The 19,301-nt window shown below is 33.6% G+C and overlaps 1 protein-coding gene and 1 long non-coding RNA gene across 4 annotated transcripts; one reads left to right on the top strand and one right to left on the bottom strand.

Annotated features, from left to right (window-relative positions):
* The first annotated feature begins 2,879 nt into the window (after positions 1 to 2,879).
* Positions 2,880 to 5,385, top strand: LOC147277820 (F-box protein At1g30790-like). The gene is made up of 2 exons (XM_086255729.1): positions 2,880 to 3,776; positions 5,179 to 5,385. The coding sequence occupies exons 1-2, from the start codon at positions 2,880 to 2,882 to the stop codon at positions 5,383 to 5,385; spliced, it is 1,104 nt and encodes a 367-aa protein (XP_086111855.1).
* A 711-nt stretch (positions 5,386 to 6,096) lies between these two features.
* LOC147277819 (uncharacterized) lies at positions 6,097 to 11,379 on the bottom strand. Of its 3 annotated transcripts, none has more exons than XR_015123900.1 (9): positions 11,253 to 11,379; positions 10,781 to 10,880; positions 9,088 to 9,133; positions 8,363 to 8,653; positions 8,249 to 8,277; positions 7,402 to 7,480; positions 6,995 to 7,044; positions 6,786 to 6,877; positions 6,097 to 6,354 (listed from the first exon to the last, which is right to left on the bottom strand). It is a non-coding gene; the product is annotated as an uncharacterized LOC147277819 (long non-coding RNA). The 3 variants fall into 3 exon arrangements; XR_015123899.1 differs by having other exon boundaries at positions 7,407 to 7,480; XR_015123901.1 differs by having other exon boundaries at positions 7,407 to 7,480; positions 8,415 to 8,653.
* Between the last annotated feature and the right edge of the window lie 7,922 nt (positions 11,380 to 19,301).

The following is a 19,301-nucleotide window of genomic DNA, read 5'->3' as shown; positions in this document are numbered from 1 at the left end:
TATATATTTTTTATTAACAAAATTTATTCGTATCGTCGAGTTTTTTCCCTCTTTGAAATCCTGGATTCGTCCTTGTAACCAATGACGTCTACGTACACTTAGAACTGTGCACGCGCACACATGAGAGAGAGAGAGAGAGAGAGAGAGAGAGAGAGAGAGAGAGGATGTCCTCATTTTAATCTAAGGGACACGTACATTGTGATGCATGAGCATCCAGTGAATCATCAAGCCCAAGAGGAAGTCTGAAGCACCAAGTTATCCTAAGAAGTAAGAATTATGTCCGGAAATAATCTTAGCTTTCTAATTTTTAAGTGTTTCCTTATCTTATTTCTTGATTTTCTAATGGTTTCTATTTTTTGATTGCTTGCTAGTTACTCTTTTATTTACTTTTCTATTTGCTGCGGCTGGGTTATGGGCCAGTGCACATCTCTTCGATCTTTTCTTCATTGGGCTGAGGCTCTTCTTCTATTTCTATTTCTTTTGAGCCTGTTATTCTCTCAATTAAGCCTACAAGAAAACAAATTAATGAAAATAAAATTCATTAAAATCAACTAAAATCTAAAAATTAAAATACCTAAAAGTTAACTAAATATTTAAATAGGAAATAAATTACTAAAAATGTTTTTAGACAATGACTAAAATGTGTGATTTTTAAAGATAAAATATACTAAGAATTAAGCTTAACACCAATCACAAAACTCTTCATGACCTTTAAAATAAAAAATAAAAAAATCTATAATATGACTGAGCTGCATACTTAAAAAAAATTTGAAACTATATATATAATGCAGAAACCATAATAACAACAGTTAATTACAAAAAAGTCCACTTTTAGAGTCTTTTGTACAAAAAAACCCACTTAAAGAGTTGAATGACAAATAAGTCTATTTTGTACAAATAAGTCCACTTTTTTATACAAATAAGTTCACGTTATGTTTTTTCCATGGTTTTTTTTTTTTTTGAAAACTAAGCAAATTGTCATAGTAACAATGATTGCTACTGCCAAATAGTAGCAATTAACAGTGTATTTTTGCAATTTAAATAGTTATTGTTCCACACTAACAATGATTGCTACTGTCAAATAGTAGCAATTAATAAAGTGTTTTTGCAATTTAAATAATTATTGTCCCACAATAATAATGATTGCTACTGCTATAGTGTATTTTGACAATTTAAATAGTTACTGTTCCACAATAACAATGATTGCGCGCTACTACCAAACTGTAGCAATTAATAGAGTGTTTTTGAAATTTAAATAGTTACTGTCCGACAAAACAATGATTGCCACTGCCAAACAGTAGCAAGTAATGCCAATCAACTTCTTCTTCTTCCATTTCGTCTCCAAGGCCTGTTTGGGCACCAGATCCCCTTTTTTCCTTTTCTTCTTTTCTCTTTTTACTGCTTTTCTTCTTTTCTTCTTTTCTTCTCTTCTTTTTTCTCCTGCATATGTGTCCCTCATCATCTTCTTCCTTAACCTCTCTCTCTCTCTCTCTCTCTCTCTCTCTCTCTCTCTCTCTCCTCAGTTTCTCTCTCTTCTCTCCCCGCATCCTCTCTCTACCTCACTTTCTCTCTCTGCCTCTCCTCTTTCTCTCAGCCTCGAAACCCAATCCCCCAACCCCAAAACCCAATCCCCCTCCCCCCGCATTCTCTCTCTCGCTGCCTCTCCCGACCGATGCCAGTGGACCGGCAGGGTACCATTTTTTTGCAACCGGACCAGATGGAACTAAAGCTTGTAGATCTGAAAAAACCCTAATAACAATAGAATGAAAAAACTAATAAATGGATGCGTATACTGCAATGTACTGCAATATATATAAGGGCTTTCAACAATTAAGAGAGTGTTTTAAGGTATAAAGGCAGCCTTTTCTTAAAGACAAACATGAGTATGCCCACGTTAAAAAACAAAAAGAGTATGTACGAATTAAAGAGTATTTAATTCTAATTTTCTATTAATTTTCCTTATTTCCACTATATTTTTTTCCTTAAAAAAGGAAAAATAGAAAAGTTACTCTAATTATTGTTTGGATTTGGTAGCAATTATTTCTTAATTAGATATTGAATCATATCCAAAATCAAATTTTCAAGGTTTGTAGATTTATTAAATTGGAAAATAAAATCTTAATTAATGATATCTTTTGTGATCACATTTGAAACAATAATGCTAGTTGTCCCACATTTTTTTTCCCACATTTGTATCCCACCTGATGTGTCATTACTTTACTAGAATGATATTTTTTTTTTTTAGGTTTTATTTTTTAATTTGTAGTGTCCAATGTATGAATGCCATGTAAGATGGTATGAAATTGTGGTATAAAAATGTGGTAAGTGTAGCATTACTGCATTTGAAACTGAAATTCGATACTAATTTACATATAACTAGGACTCTTTCCCTTGTGTTTTGTTTGGTGATAACTGTCTTTCCCTTTTGTGTCAATATATATGTTTTATTGTTGCCAATAGGAAGACCATAGAAACCCTAGCAAAAGCATTGCAACTCATTAATTCGTTACTTATTTCTGGTTTTCTCACTGTGAATTTGATCATTACTTTAATTTATCTTGCTCAACAATCTTGAAATTTGTTTGGCTTCAAAGGCTGGAGGAAGAGGTATATATATTCTGGTGGCAACAAAGGAGGGATTTGGTAAATCTCACATACATATTTTATTTGCTTAATTTGATCTGTTTCTCTGATTTTCTGTTTTATTCTTATATACCCACTGACTTTATCTCTCTTGGCTCACCTCTGCTCTCTGTTTCTTTTTCCTTTGCTGCCTTTCTTCTCCAAACATATTCCATTTTTATTTGCTTTCTTTATATGTCCAGATCTTCTGCTGATCTTTTCGGGGAAATACTCTGTGTGTGGCTTTGATTTTGATAATGGAAGCTGCTAATTCACTGGTACCAAGAGACCTCATATGTCTTAAAATACTCCCAAGGCTCCCAGCCAAGTCCCTCATGCGATTCAAGTGCGTTTGCAAATCTTGGTCCTCTCTCACGAGCAACCCTTCCTTTCTCAGCGCCAACCAAAAATTCCGCTGCAATAGGCACACTCACATCCTCCTCATCACAATGGACAAAACCATAGGTGAGCAACACTATTTTTCAGTGCAAATCAACCAAGAAGGGATCATTAATCCAGCATCCGCCACCCCCCTCCTAAGCTTTCGGAGACTGCCCAACCAAGTTTGGTGCAGTTCACAAAGCATAAATGGCTTGGTCTTTTGTAACCTATCTTCTTTCTTGGAACCCAAGTTCACCAGCATTACTATACTTAATCCTAGCACCCGAAAGTTTTTTAGCGTTGAAAATGCTAATTCAAAGGGTGACGTGGACACAACTGCTGGCCACATTACTCACCACTTTGGTTTCAGTCCTCTCACAAACGAGTATAAGGTTCTCCAAATTTGCCAGACTAGGATCTCGGGTTTTGTCTTGAAGATTTTCACATTGGGTACAAGTTCATGGAGGGACATAAAGATAGACATGGACCATCTCCCTTTTGATCCTCAAAAGTGCAACTTAACTTTTGATAGAAAAACTGTGCCTCTAAATGGGGCAATACATTGGATGCATGAGGATGAGAATGTCATAGTGGTTTTTGACCTGGGAGACGAGAGATTTAGAGTGATCCCACTTCCTGATGATGATGATATTTCTTTTGGTGGCTACATAATTGAAGTGGGTGGATGTTTGGCTCTAATTGCTTACAACATGCCATTGTTGCCAGGACACAATTCGATTGAGTTATGGATGTTGAAGGATTATCATAAGCAGGTATGGATTAAGGAGAGTATCCTCTTTCCCAATACACTACTACAATAATATAAATAGACATCGGTAAATAGACAACGGTTCGTGTTTTGTCCGTTATCTTAATTTATTACACAATGGTTTTATAAAAACCGTTATATGATCATATAATATCCAATGGTATTTAGTCTTAGGATTTTTTTTAAATTATTACACAATAGTTTTAGATAAAACTGTTGTATTGGGTAAGTTATAAGAAAATAAAGAATTTGCGGGTGTTTGTATTTCGCCAAAAGCGGAGGCGCGCTAATGAACAGTCCTCGCGCTTTAAGTCTAATTTGGTCAAAGCCCTCTGAGACTTCACCTACTTTCAGATACTCGTGCCCCATTCGATCTCCATCTTCGCCGTCCTCAACTCCTCATCGCGCAGAAGTCTCTCACAGCTTGATCTCTTTCCTTCCGCACTATCCAAATTTTCTCCCTCTCTCTCTCTTCCTCTCTCTACATCTATCAGTGTCTTTCTCGCTCTCTCTCCATTTCTGCTACTGACCATTCTCGGCTAGATTTGGGAGCCCACCAGTAAAGCTCATACAAGGTTTCGCTCTAACTCTAAAGCCCATCCCTATCTAATTATGATTTTAATGTCGGTTAGATTTTCTTGATATACGATTTAGGGTTTCATACAAGGAAGCTAGCTCCTCCCTATCTGATGGGGGTTTTTAATGTTTATTTGATTTTCTTGATTTAGGATTTAGGGTTTCATACTAGGAAGCTCCTCTATGAAAAGCATAATTTCTCTTTTCGTCGATTCTTTTCTTTTGTTCAATTTCGGTGAGTTCTTCAACTGGGTACCTGTAATTTTTCCTTATATTCACTTTTATATGATGAGTTTTCTCTTTCTTTCAAGTTTGGGATTTCTTTTCTTACATTTTGATGCATCTCTCCCACCTCCCACCTACATACCCATTCTGATTTTTTTTTTTAATATGTGGTAATACATGAGTTGGTGAATATTGTGTCTGTGTATCTGTGAGAGAGAGATCGAGAGAGAGAGAGAGAGGATGGGGAATGGAGAGGGTGGTATAACCATCAAAGTTTGCATGTTTAAGAAATTAATAAAGGATGTGTTTCTATGAGCAAAGAAAAAACGATGCCATTCTAAAATCTCAAATTAAGCTAGACTCTTTATCAAATTATGTTTTTAGAGGACTTGGTAATTTTCTTTGTTCTGCTTATTTAGTGCTTTTAGAGTAGTTTGTAATTCTAATGACTAATCTATTCTTTTGAATACTTGTTCTACTAGTTTTGTGCTTAATAATTTACTTTAAGTTTCCATTACTTGAATCTCACTCTAGGCAAATCTAAGAGAAAAAATAATTAATTAGTATATAGGTGTTTTTCATTAATGAGTTATACGTGGATGCAGAAAATGTTGTTGTGGGAGATGCAGGCTATTCGTCTTGAAACTCATGTTGAACAGATGTTTGATAGTTTGGATGATGCAGATGGCCGTGCAGAGGATGTACCCTTTGATGAGCTTGTGGGCATGCAAGGGCCTGTGTTTCATTTAATTACACTACTAGGAAATACCCCATTAGATATCAGTGGAACACCGATGTCTATATCAAATTAGACATCCTATTTGTTAAATATCCGATATTGTTAATAAATAATATATATCGATTTTTCAAGTTTCCGATATCTAAATGAACAGATTCCGATATGTAATATACTTTCAATATCATTATTTTTTCAAGAACTGACATTAAAAAGTATATTAAATATCTGTTTGGTTCTATTTTTCGATATTATAAACTCATCAAAAGCTATATTTGGTAGGTTGTTACATCACTTTTTTTTTATCAAAGCGATATATAATATTTTTAACACATCGAATTTGTAATTAAAACCGATATATATGTACACATTAGATATCTGTTTGTTCGTTGTTTTAGATATTATAAGTCTTTTAAACATCATGTTTGAGTTAGAATGTGAAATAAAAATAACATTATATATCGGTGTTATTTGTTATTTCGATGTATATACCTATATAAATATCAGATTTAATACACATTAGATATCAGTGTTTAACTGATATTGTAAATTTTTTTGAATTAAAAAAAATAGAATAAAATGGGTTGTTAGATATTAATTTTTCCTGCCAATTTGTGCAATTTAAATGCTTCCATAAATTTCATCCAACATTCTCATACATTTCCAACATCCAATTTCAACCCATATTCAAGTTAACAAAAAAGAATTACAAATCCCTCTACAAGTAGGGATAACCATAATCCATATATAACCCCTAAGCAACTTCAAAAAACTACACAAAATATAAGGCATATATGGCTAGTTCTAAATTATGCACACCTATGACTAATTGATAATTATTATCCAAAACCAATACAGATTTAATATAAGCAAAATTAAAAGGATTCATTTACATAGATAAAAGTTACCTAACTATACAGTAATATTCCTTAGTCCATAAAATTCTGAAGATTACTTCCACAATTTCCATATCATGTCCTTTTATTGAGAGTGTAATACTTGGGGTCTCTTTCTTTAGCCTAGGGAGCTCAACTTCCTCAAAAGTCTGCAATTATTAAAAGAACTCATCACATTGGCACATTATCCACACATAGTTGAAAATTGTCATAGGACCAAAGCAACTAGCAACACTAAAAAAACTTCTAACCACAACCAATTGCATATTTATATATTGTAAGTCAACCATTACATACCATAAAATACTCAAGTGTTCCAAACTTGTTGACCAAAACATACTAGACCTATCAGCCTGCCATCTCCATTACATCACATATTAAAAATCATTCCCCTAAACAAAAGGTCCAAACGGAACCAAGTAGACAGATCAAAACAGTGAACACATCACTTTAACCAAACTTGATGTTATATATCAAGACCATCACCTAAATATAAAGCAGCAAGTTCACTCAATTTCACCTCAAGGGGATGTTCATTGAACTAAAATACCAATCAAAATACTAGAAATAACTTTCTTACTATGATCATATCAGCTGGCTCATGGAAGTGGAGTATTGCTGCTGGTGGCGCCAACCTGTCCTCTAAGGTAGCTGTCAAGTGCACTTGACACCCTACCATGTAAAGGCCTAATCAATAGAGAGGTTGATGAACATAGGGGAAAAAAAAATTAAAAGAGAAGATGCGATTTTGGTAAGTAAAGAGAAATAAATGCATCATAAACATCATACCATATTTCCATTTTCGATGAAAGAGCCTTTGAAATTCCACCAATGAAAATCTGAGCAATAAGGGAAAAATGAAATATGATAGAAGCTCCAGATATCAACAAAGACAAGTAGCACATCATAACATTTTGTTAATGAAAATTGACAACAACAAAAATTTACCCTAACATGCATACCACAAAATTATCATATACAGAGAGAATGTCAAAAACTAAAATAATTAAACACCAAAAACACCCAAAAAATTACTTTCTAAGCAATCGTATGAATTATATACATTTTATATAAAACATTTAACCTTGTCATGATTAATCTTCATATGTCTATTAAAAACAAAGAACAAAGATACAAAACAAGGATAAGACTCTAATTTATACCAGCAATGAACAAATACTGTACAAGTAAATCACCTTACTTATATATATCTTATCTCTGTCTTTAGGCTTGCCTTTAGGAGAGCTGAACCTGCACCCTCAATCTTGACCCAACCTGTTGATTAAACACCATATAGCCCATTTAGTAAGGATGAAATTGCACATACCGATGACGATACTTAATTGTAGTCCTTCTTGGGTTTTGAAGCCTTAGTGTTCTTGTTAAAATGAATTCCATTTCAATCTTACCACTACAATTTTCTCCTTTAATGCATTAATAAGAGGGAGGAGAGGGGAAAATTCCATTTGGCTGCAATATGCACATAACTTTTGACACTAGGAGTACATCCAAATAAGAAAAGTCTGATTGTACTTTTTTTTCTTTTATTTGGAGGCTGCATATGAAACTTCTAGGAAAAGAAAATCATATATATTTGATATTCCCCTGCAAATTTAGGGCGTTTCGCGTTTTGATGCTACTGGTGCTCTGCTGGGATCTATAGATGGGTTTTAAAAAGATAAATTTGCAAAACTATGTTCAGCTTCTACCATATATTATCAATATCAAACAAATTATGGCCTCAAAAATATGTTGGGAGGTACGAAATACCCAAAAAGTGGGGAGCTTTACTTTAGATTCTACTTAATGTATAGTCCTAGTTGATGTTGAAAATGATATATTCTTCCTAGCAAAATTATTGTGGACCTGGTCCTGGAAACTGGGAGATTCAGATACCCTGCCATGGGCTTCTCAAAATATAGTATGAAGGAATTCATTCACAGCTATTTAAGATCACATGCAAAAGCATAAACAAGGAAATACCTAATTAAGTAAAAACAAATAAATAAATAAAATGAAGAACGAAAATGGGTCAGAGAGTACCTGAGAAAGATTATAATATTTTTTTCGATCTGAGATGTAGAGAGAGAAGTTAGAGAAATTGGGAGTTAGGTTTCCTAAAATTAAAGACAATGTTGAATTCAAGAAATCACTTACCTCAGAAATTGGGAGTTAAGGTTTACCTTAGAAATTGGGAGTTAGGGTTTACCTCAGAAATTGATAATGACCAAGAGGATGAATCAGGCAAAGAGGGAGTGAGAGAGTGACAGAAACAGAGAGAACAAAGGGTGCTGGGTGTTTCAAGGGATGAATGAATTGGTTGAGAGTAGGAGGATTGTGGTGGTGGTGGTGGTGGTGGTGATGGTGATCCATGTGGTTGTTGTTGTTGTCGATGGGATTTGGGAGAACGCTTCATAGCTCTCCATTCCCTCTCCACATTTCAAAACCCTATTTCAAAAAATAAGAGGAAAAACTTTGAGAAATTCCTCACTAATCAAACTTATTCTAGATTAAGAAAGGAGAACAGGGAAAAAGAAAGAAGCATCCATACAATGATGAAAAAATGAAGTTCTTAACTAACAATATATTACTGCAAGCATCCGAATTAAATACCTTATGAAGGAAAATTAGCTATATTTACCTACTTAATGAAGGAAAGAAACATCTCCAATCAAACCAAGTACAAACTTGTTATAGCAATATATAGTTTACTGCAATATCATATTCAAAAGCTAGCCTAGATAAAACCCCATCTCAGCAAACTCAACCAATAAGACCAATAAGACCAAATGGGCCTAATGTAAGCTTGTAAATTTGAGAATAAAAGGTATAGTACATAAAGTGAGGATCTTTTTGCTGAATTTCAATAATCGAAGCTGTACCTTCAATCACGACAGGAAGACATCCTCTACTTCGCCATGCTGATATCTGTAAAAAGTCCAAAGATGGAAAACACATATGAGATTGCAAACATAACATTTTCTTGGGAAGATGTTTTGAAACTATTCTAATCCCTTCTGAAAGTATCAGTATCTGATACATCCACTTAGACTCTAAAACTATTCTATGAACCCAAAAATAAAACTGAAAAAGAAATAGCCAACCACATCATACCAAAGACCAAAGTACTTCCAAACACGAATTTGAAGTCAATCAGACCCACCCTTTTCCTCTAGTATCTTAATTTACCCCACAAACTCATTATTTACTTCACCCCACATTGATCAACCAAGTACCCCCCCGATTCCTTGTATGCCTTTCCTTGATTCGTCTATCATTTTAACGAAGTCAAACAAGCCTCGTGTAGAATAGTCATCATATTGAAATAACAAAAAACACTTGAGCACTAACTTTCTTCTTCTTTCCTCCATTCTATTCAGCTACCAATCATACCCTCACAAACAACCATATTCGTAAAACGTACAACAAAAGCAACACAAACCCAAATATATACAAATGTATATATATATATATATTCAATATGTTTAAAAAAAAAAAAATTAAGTAACACTACAAGGAAATACCCCATCGAACATGCACCATCCAATTTCCATATGTTTTGCTTGTTTTAGATCGACCATGCTATATATATGTAGTATGTACCATATACTGGCCTCTATACATAATCTTAGATTAATTTTTGGGAACTTAATTGGATGCATATATGAATTATGAATGAAGCAATATATATTGGTTTCATACTTCTTTCATCTTCAAAACTACAGTGACTTTTGCAAAATAAAGAATCAAATTTTCATTTTATTTCATCTAGCTAGTAGATATATATTGTTGGGTTTTCTTGGTATTTGCATATTTGCACCCAAACAAAAATATGGGTTTCATAAAGCTAGCTGAATATTACCATTGGAAATTGAACAAAATTCGAACAGCTAGCTGGTGCACAGAATACAAGATGATCATGATATTGCTAGATGTATTGAAGTGATCATTTGAATGAGTAGTTACTTAATTTTAGTCACTATGTGATCAGATCATAGAAGCTAGCTAGGCATTAAGTGAGGGACAGTTACCAGTACTTGTTAATAAGGTACATATATAATTAAACTGGGCTATATAGCTGGTCGATCAGCTAATTGAGTGCATGCTAGCTGCTTGTGCTTTTTAGACCCCAAATTTGAATGCAGAGTGTAAATACCCATTTACTTCATACAACCACCACCACGCAATCAATCTATCCTAGCTTGTACACAAGGCAAGGGAATATATATATGTTGACTACTGTTAGCTAGCAAGGGTCAGGACCACATGAACCACAATACATCTCCATAATTCAACCGCATGAAATAATATTGCAGCTAGCTGTGTCAAGTTGTACCTTATTTTGAATCTGATATATGCATGTTTTAATTTTTTTTGAACCTGGGAGGGGTAATGAATTAAATTATAATTTATTAATTATTATGTGTCAAGGGTCTAACCATGAAAGCAGAGATCTTGCTGATACTGTAGTACTCTATCTGTGGAATTACTTGCAGAGGAAATGAAATGAGCTACTAGAGAAACACAATACAAAAGCTCGTTATCACAATGCAGCTATATAGAGAAAAGGCAAACCTTATATAGCTCGTTATCACAATACACTCGCTGCAGCTCGCTCAGGCTCACAAGCTCCCAAGTCGAAAGAAATTGTACACCTACCAAAGCTCCTGTGGTGCTGAAACCAAAAGCCATAATCAGCACAAATAAAAACCCAAAATTCCTAAGTTAATTCACAGAATCAATCATGCCAAGAAAACCACAGAATAACCCCCTAATTAAAAGAAGCAAATGAAGCATTAAGCCCACAAAAAATTAACCCTAATTTGAAGAAACAAATGCACCAGATCCCTAATTTCATGAAGCATACGAACCTAGCTAAGAAATCCATAATTTGAAGAAAAACCTAAACAATAGAAAAGCCCAATTTTGAAACCCTAATTTCAGTAAAGAGAGAAGAGGACATAGAGAAAGAGAGAACCCAGGATGAGATAGAGAGAAGATCGAGGACAGAGAGAAAGAGAGAACCTAGGACGATGACTAATCTTACCTTTTGGCTGCAACCCAGGACGATGAGTGAGGCAGAGAAAGCTCTTGAGGGCCGACGATATGGCTAAGGTCAACTACGCGACGATGACCAGGACTGTGAGAACGGCGACGCGACGATGAGGGCGTGGGTAGAGAGAGAGAGAGAGAGAGAGAGAGAGAGAGAGAGAGAGAGAGAGAGAGAGAGAGAGAGAGAGAGAGAGAGAGAGCTCAGGGTGAGAGGAGTGTGAGAGGAGTGTCTGAGCTATAGTGTTTCTGTGTTAATTGTGTTTGAGAGGGGGGGAGTGTCGGGTCTAACTTAAGTCAAAACATTTAAGTTGTAGCAAAAATTTGTATATTTGATTTTTAGCTGAAACAATTAATATCAGTTTATGGTTTAGATATCGGTTATTATAGAATTTTAATTTCTACCAAAAATTTGGATATCGAATTTAAAAACTTGGCGATATATAAATGTATTTAGACATCATTTTTAGAAAACTAAAAATCCAACTGATATAAAAAATTTTGACAATATCAATTTTTTTAAAACCGATATATTTTTAGTGATATCTAATGGGGTATTTCCTAGTAGTGTTAGTTGAAATTAATGCATTCACTGTAAGTTGGTTGTCACTGCTTTCCCCAGCCCCCCTCCTTTTAATTTATGGTTGCTGACAAGTATATTGTTTCTCAGGTTTTACAGTCTTTTCCTAGTCTTTTAATCTTTATCTTTTGTTCTTATATTAACGTGTTGAGTGAATGAGGGACCCAAGTTTTGTTTGAACTTCTAAATTAATTTATCATGTTTTTTCCAGCATATAAGCTGTTGATATTGTTAATATATTTGTTTTCCTTTCTCTCCTTGTTTTTAGATCCATCAGCTGCTTTATTACATCATCTTGGACAGCAATTGAAGCAAGGGACTAATGTTAATCTCTCTGATGCTAAGGCTTTGGAATCGATCAGATCAACCAGTTTATATGTAAGCTCTTGACCTATTTTGTTTCTTGCTATACATTTTGTTAGGGGTACTTTGATATATCATAGATTCTTGCTTTATCTTAGTCAAACCCAAGTCTATTATTGCTGCAATTCATTGTTACAGAATGCATCTACTCGATCACTTTTTAGTGTTGGGAATAGGATTCTGGATGATAGCATTGAGAGAAATAATGGCAATGTACCTCATGTATGGCAGTAAGAGGATACATGGATGCAATACTGTTGAAGCCTTCATGAATCCATGCACATTTATAATTTAATTCCTTGTTCTCTGCTGTACATTTTATTTTGTATCTTTCTTTTGAGAAAAATTTTAGCCATCTTTTTATTTTGTATCTTGCATAGTCCTTCCAACAGTTATAAGTGAATATTGGTTTGGTTCAATAACTAGTGGCCAGAACTAGTTATTACATGAGCCCAATTGCCAGGTTCTGACAAATATAATTTTTTTTGTACAGGTATAGATGCTCAAGTATCATATGATTTTCACTCACAGAGGAAGCTGAATGCAGAAAAATTTAAAAGCTAGTTAGTCAACCAAGTACTAAATTAATCATTTAGCTTATATTAGTCACTATTAGAATTTTAAATGGACCTGTTTGAAGCCTCAAGTCTTTTATTAGTGATATGACTAGGAAAAAAGGAGAAAGAATGGCTGAACAGGTCTCTTTCAGATTGTTCTTGGTTGCAATTCATTCTTTGTCTTCTGCTTTTTTGTATTTTATAACTTTTTTTCTCTTTTATTAATTTTCTGCTTCTACAGAATTGGGAAACTAAATACATAATGCAGTTATGTAATTTTTTTCTTTCTTAAATTATGGTTTGGCAAGGTGGTTATAATTCTCAATTGCTTTCTCCTTAACAATATTGTAGAAATATGTTTGTAGAAACATTTTTGTTGGGCCTCTAACAGCTGCTACCATCTACAAATCTCTTGAAGAAAATTATTAAATGGCTTGTACATGAGTAGGAGTCTTGAAGATGTAATTTTTTTTGTCAAGATGTAATATTTTTTTTTATTTTTTTTTTTGTAGTAGCTTGTACAAGGTATCACTACTATAAAGTTTATGCAGGATTCACTGTCCAGGTACTTTTTCTCATGATCTTTTTTACTGTGTGTGTCTCTATATATGCCCATATGTTGTACATTTTCTCTTTGTATTCATTAGTAATAAATGTCATTCTATTTGTTCTCTTTAAATCCATAAATTGATCACTATGGTACTTGAATCATTATTTTAATTGAGGAAGTTATCCACTTTGTAAGGGAAGTTCATGTCTTGTGGCAATTTATAATGTGCTTTTATTATTTTGGTGGCTGAAAGATTGGAAAATTCTAAGGGAATAAAAGGAAACTAATTAATTAACTTTGGGTATTCTGTTTTGGGTGAGCATGAGGGTGTTGGGTGCAGGCATGGAAAACTTGCTGGATTTGAGCTTATCAATTTAGGGGCATATGGTTTTTGCTGATTTTGCTTAGGAAGTTCATGACTTGTTGGATTTTGTGGCAGCTTTTGTTTCTTTGCTGATTTGATTGATTTGAAAAACTCCAACAGAATATGGCATTTAGAATATATATCATATATGGCATATTGTTGAAAGCATTTGCTTAGGAAGTTCATAGCTTGTTTTTTCTTAGGAAGTTCATGTCTTGTTGGATTTTGTGGCAGCTTTTGTTTCTTATCTTGGCTAGTTTTTTCTGATTTTGCTTTGGAATTAAGTTCATGTCTTGTTGGATTTGTGGCAGCTTGACAAACTTGGCTGATTTTGTATTGATTTGAGCTTGTTTAGTTTTGTGTATGGCAGAATTTGTTGATTTCAGCTTGTTGATTTTTGTGTATGGCAGATTGTTCTGTTAGTTTATTCTGAAATATAGTGCTCTATCTATTTTTGCCTTGTTTCAGTAGAAGAGAAGGAAGGACAACACATATATCCAAGAAGATATCGACGATGTCTGGGCTGAATGGGCAAACTTTTTGGGGCAGTAAATGTAAACTTACATGTTGGATTTTTGCATGACAACATTGTGAACTTGATTTTGTAGGTCATGTGTTTAGCTAACTAGATTAGCTTAATTGGGGGATATTAATGATTGATAGGCTTGCTAGTGATTAGATAGATTATGGTTGGTTTTTTTGTATGGCATGGAGGGTTTTTGTGTATGGCATGGCTGGTTTTTTGTATATGGCATTGGGTTAAGAAATGTAGTAAGCTAGATATATATATACAATTACTACCTGCTTTTTTTTTTTTTGCCATGAATATACAAGTATTACCTTAAAATACTTTATATATATGATTTGGTACTTTATAAATTCCAAAATCCTTTAATATTGTGGATTAGTTTAAACTTGAGCAAATGGTTATTTGTGAATATATATTTGTTAGGAATGTACCCAAAAAAAACCAATCTCAGGTTGTGCATTTTGTTCATAATTGCATTATGGTATTATAGCAAAGACAATTGGGTGCTTCTTAAAACAGATGTAAACATGCATATAATACAACAGTTTTTCAATCAAAAGCGTGGTCTGTATTCTTAACTTACAATGGTTCAATATTAGAAACCATTATCTAATCTAAAAGCATGCCACACAAATCTTAAAAAGTCATTGTGCTAAATGGCTTCATACAACAATTTATAACATAAAACCGATGTACCAAATAAGTATATACAACGGTTATATAATTAAAACTCAATGTTCTTAATGCATTTATACAACGGTTTCTTGTAAACACCGCAGTATAAAAGACCTATAGACATGATAATACACCTATTTTCAATAGCCTACACAACGATTATTATGCCTAAACCGTTGTCTTAATGGGTATATCCCTTCGTGTTTCTATCTAATATAGTTGTAAAACTCATGTTTTACATAAGATAACCGTTGTTTAACATATATTCACACATCGGTTATTAAATATAAACCGATGTGTAGATTGGCACTCAACAACGGTATCCTCTAAATTATTGATTTTTAAGAGTGTATATACAACGGTTGTCCATGTATAACCGTTGTGTAGGTGCACCAGGACAATGGATTTTATCCGTTGTCTATTGGGGTATGAATAGACATCGATCGATTAGACGACGGTAAATTAGAAACTCACACAACGGTGAAAATCCGTCGTCTGATTGCTATTTTGTAGTAGTGATATAATTACATAAAGAAATTGGGATACCCTGTTGTTTTGTGTATGGTCCACACAGGTGAGCTGCTGCTCCATTGCGATACAAGAGAATCAAGGGACCATGGATGGCTGCTTCTTTACAATATGGAGACTAAAAGTTACAGGAAGAGCAAAGTTATTTTTCCCATTGGGTTACTTACAGCTCATGCTCAATTGTTGTCAATTACTAGCTGTGATGATAGCATATATTCATCATCACGATCGATCAATTGTTTAATTGCCATGGTTATCTAGAAACTACAAGTTTGCCAATTAATATCGATCTTGTATTCCAGCTGCCATCTAGACCTATATATTGAGATGGTTAAACATATATATATTCTTGGCCGTAAATTATTATTATTATTATTATTTTTTTTTTAAGTTCAGTACAATTTTCTTTTGTATAATTACTTGATGATGATGCCCAAGTCCAAATTGAAGTCATAGTTTGAGGCGAAAATATTCACTCTAATTCTATAGTCTTTGTCCTTTACTTGATTTTGTTAAGGGTTTTATAGCAAGGAACAATCCACACAATTTCTATCCCCTTTATTTTAGGGCTTCTGGGTGTTGTGCAGTTATATATTTTTTTTTATATGAGACAATTTAAGGGGATCCCTTTGTTAAAACTTTGCACAAAGCCTCTGAAATCTTAGGAACAGTCCCGCCTCATCGTAACCCTTATTTCTTAAGCATCCACAGAAACTTGTGCAACAAGCAGTAGCACACTCACCATGGCCTCCTCCTCAACACTTGTAACAAATTCACAAGGAAGCAACACTTCCTCTCTGTCCAAATCAACCAAGAAGGGAATTAGTCCAAAACCTGCAGGCAGTGCCACCCACCTCGTATCAATGCCCCTGCGCCCCGTTAAAGCCTCTACAAAGCACAAACTGTCGATGACTTGATCTGTTTTTCACCTCCGTTATACCTCGATTGCAATCAATCGTACTGGATGGCCGCTCCGTTCCTCCACTCGAGAGAAAAGTATTCTTCCCCATGCTCCACCTACACACCACTTTGGGTTCAATCCTCTTACAAATGAGTATAAGGTTCTCCAAGTGCAAATGTTTTCGGAAGTGGGTATGAATCTGATGTTTATGTTCAAGATTTTCACATTACTGGGTTCAAGTAGTACTACTAATTCATGGAGGCTTATAGAGGTAGACAATCTTAATGATCATCTCCCTCTTGAACCTTCAAAGTGTTGGTTGTTTTACCATACTGCTAGTGTGTGCGTAAATGGGGCCATACGGCCCATACATTGGATATTGTGTGGCAAACGTACAGAAGAATATTATATTGGCTTTTGATGTTGGAGATCGATGAGAGATTCAGAGTTATCCCGATCTACTGGAAGATTATATATAATTACAATAATTTTGGCCATAGGGAACAACTAGCTGAAGTGGGTGGATGTGTGGCTCTAATTAGTGACAAGCAACAGAATAAGAAGATAATGAGGTTATGGATTTTGAAGGACTACTAAAATCAGGAGTGGATATAAGTATATAACAAACGATCAACTTTTCCTTTGTTTAGAATAAGGAGCAGCCAGGACGCCCTCGTCCTTTGTTCACAGGTCACCCCCTGCTCAAATGCTCAACATTGTTTGCAATATGATATTACTCGAAGCTAAAACGATGGGGCCTACATGTATGGGTGCAGGTTTACAATATCAAGGGCTGGTTGGTATTGCTATTCTATGAAAATAATTACTGTTAAAACTATATTATGAAAAGTGCTGTGGATACAAAAAGTGATTTCTTATGATATGTTTGGTAAATATTATTATTAAAAATGTTTTGATTGTATGTAATGACTAAAATGGACAAAATGCTGAAAGTTTTTTACAATTACTTGTTTGGTTAAAAAACCACTTCCACTTACGTTTATACATTTTTTTTCTAAATTTTTTCATAACTTTCACTTTGCAAGAAAAAAAAAAATTATAGAAATATAGAAATATAGAAATATATATAGATATATATATCAACCATACACAAATGAACTTATTATGTTTGGCACATCATTTCAAAAAAATTTTGGAAAAAATAATTGCAAGAAACCATTATAATTTTATTTCTCAACAAAAAAAAATTAAAATTTAATAGTACAAATACAATGCCATAATTTCAATGGCACATTGAAGTACCATAATTTTAATTGAATAAGTAATGAAACTTGAATGCTTACCGTACCCATGTTGTATGCTAAATCCTACATACTGCATCAATATTAAATAATCTTGGGCAAATTTATTTATAAAAATAATTAAACTACTCCTACATAAATATATATTAAAATGTCTAATAGATGATGCACTCATTAAACTTGCAACAATATTATTCCTCAGTGCCTCCAATTCTTGTGCTACCTGACCATCTTCTTCTTGTGCATAAGCTTCCCTTCCTATCGCTTCACTTAGGATGTCATTTGGGTCATCTCCACTTTTTTATCTTAAATACCAAAAGTTTATGTTATATTAATTAGTTTGCATACCAATAAGAAAATTTGGTTTCATCGATCGATAAATCACCCAATTAAACAACTTTCATATTATCTACAAACTGAATTGTGAATATTGCATAACAATCACTATATTTTGACTTAGTTACAACCACAACTTGTTTAATTTGTTCTTTTCTAGTTTTTTAATTATGTTTTAAGGTTTATTTAGACTTTAGTGTCTACTCACTAAATTAGGGTTTTTGCCTTTAACTATAAACTGAAGCCCTAAACCCTTGACAAACCCTAAAATTTTAGGAATTTCATGTAGTAACAACCCTAACGTACACTAGGGCAGTCACACTACAATATACCAAAACACTACGGAAAGATCTGTAAAAATGTCGATTGATCGGTGAATAATGTTCTCAATTTCATTAAAAAAAAAGTGACCATGCATTGTTTTGCTGAAAAAACTTTTGAATTTATATTTAATCTACATATTATAAGTCAATATACCATTCTTTGTTTAAAACAACATATCATATATATAAAATTTTATAAGCTTAATTAAAAGTAACATAAAAATCTATATTAATTTGAAATTCTTTGCCCATTAAAGTGTGTCAAATGGTATGTACCTTAAAACTGTATAGTATATAGTAACCTTTCAAATGACAAACATTTAAAAAACAAAAAAATTAGTGCGTGAAGAAGTAATGGAAGAAAGACATTTGAGATTTCTAATCGTGTTAATATTGGGATGGATGATTCTCATCCAAGTTATATCGCAAGCAGAAGATTCTCCATCTCTCTATCTTTCTCCTTCATTATCATCTCATGTTCATTCACCCTCTTCAATTGATTTAAAAGATTATCACCATATACATGAATTCGTCATAAAGTATCAAATTTATATTAAAAATCTGGAATGTGTGTTAGGGGTAGGGCTATAAATTGGCTTGATACAGCTTGAGTTCGTATCGAGTTCGGTTCGAGCTTGGTTAGATTAAACTCAGCTCGAAAAAAAACAAGCAAAGCCGATGCTCGCTCGTTTAAGAAACAAGTCAAGCTTGAACTTTAGTATGTTCGGCTCGAAAAGCTCGTGAGCAACTCGTATTTTGTAGTTTATATGTTTCATACCTTATTTTCCATAGCTTATATGAGGACTTGCTATTTTTATTTCCTACTTTGTTTTTGTATTGTTTGGTTATACTTTTACTACCTTACGTCTCTTTTTTAATGAGAATTTTTGCAAATGTTATAAGTTATCAATGTTTACATGAAATTATTTGGTATAGTTGTATTTCATAGAAACCATATTCATCTATATGGTGTTTTAAAGAAATCTTTGGTGCCTATCTAATTTAATTAAAAATATATATTAACTCTAAGTTAAATTAACATATTATAATGCTTTGAAGAAGAAAATGTTCGATAGAAA

Source organism: Dryas octopetala, chromosome 8, assembly GCF_963921425.1.
Source record: "Dryas octopetala chromosome 8, drDryOcto1.1, whole genome shotgun sequence".
Taxonomy (NCBI): Eukaryota; Viridiplantae; Streptophyta; class Magnoliopsida; order Rosales; family Rosaceae; genus Dryas; species Dryas octopetala.
This window is presented reverse-complemented; position numbering and strand designations above follow the sequence as displayed.

Coding starts and splice junctions, on each gene's coding strand:
- LOC147277820 (XM_086255729.1), top strand. CDS start 2,880: ATGGAAGCTGCTAATTCACTGGTACCAAGAGACCTCATATGTCTTAAA. Junction 3,777..5,178: donor TGAAGGATTATCATAAGCAG/GTATGGATTAAG, acceptor ACGTGGATGCAG/AAAATGTTGTTGTGGGAGAT.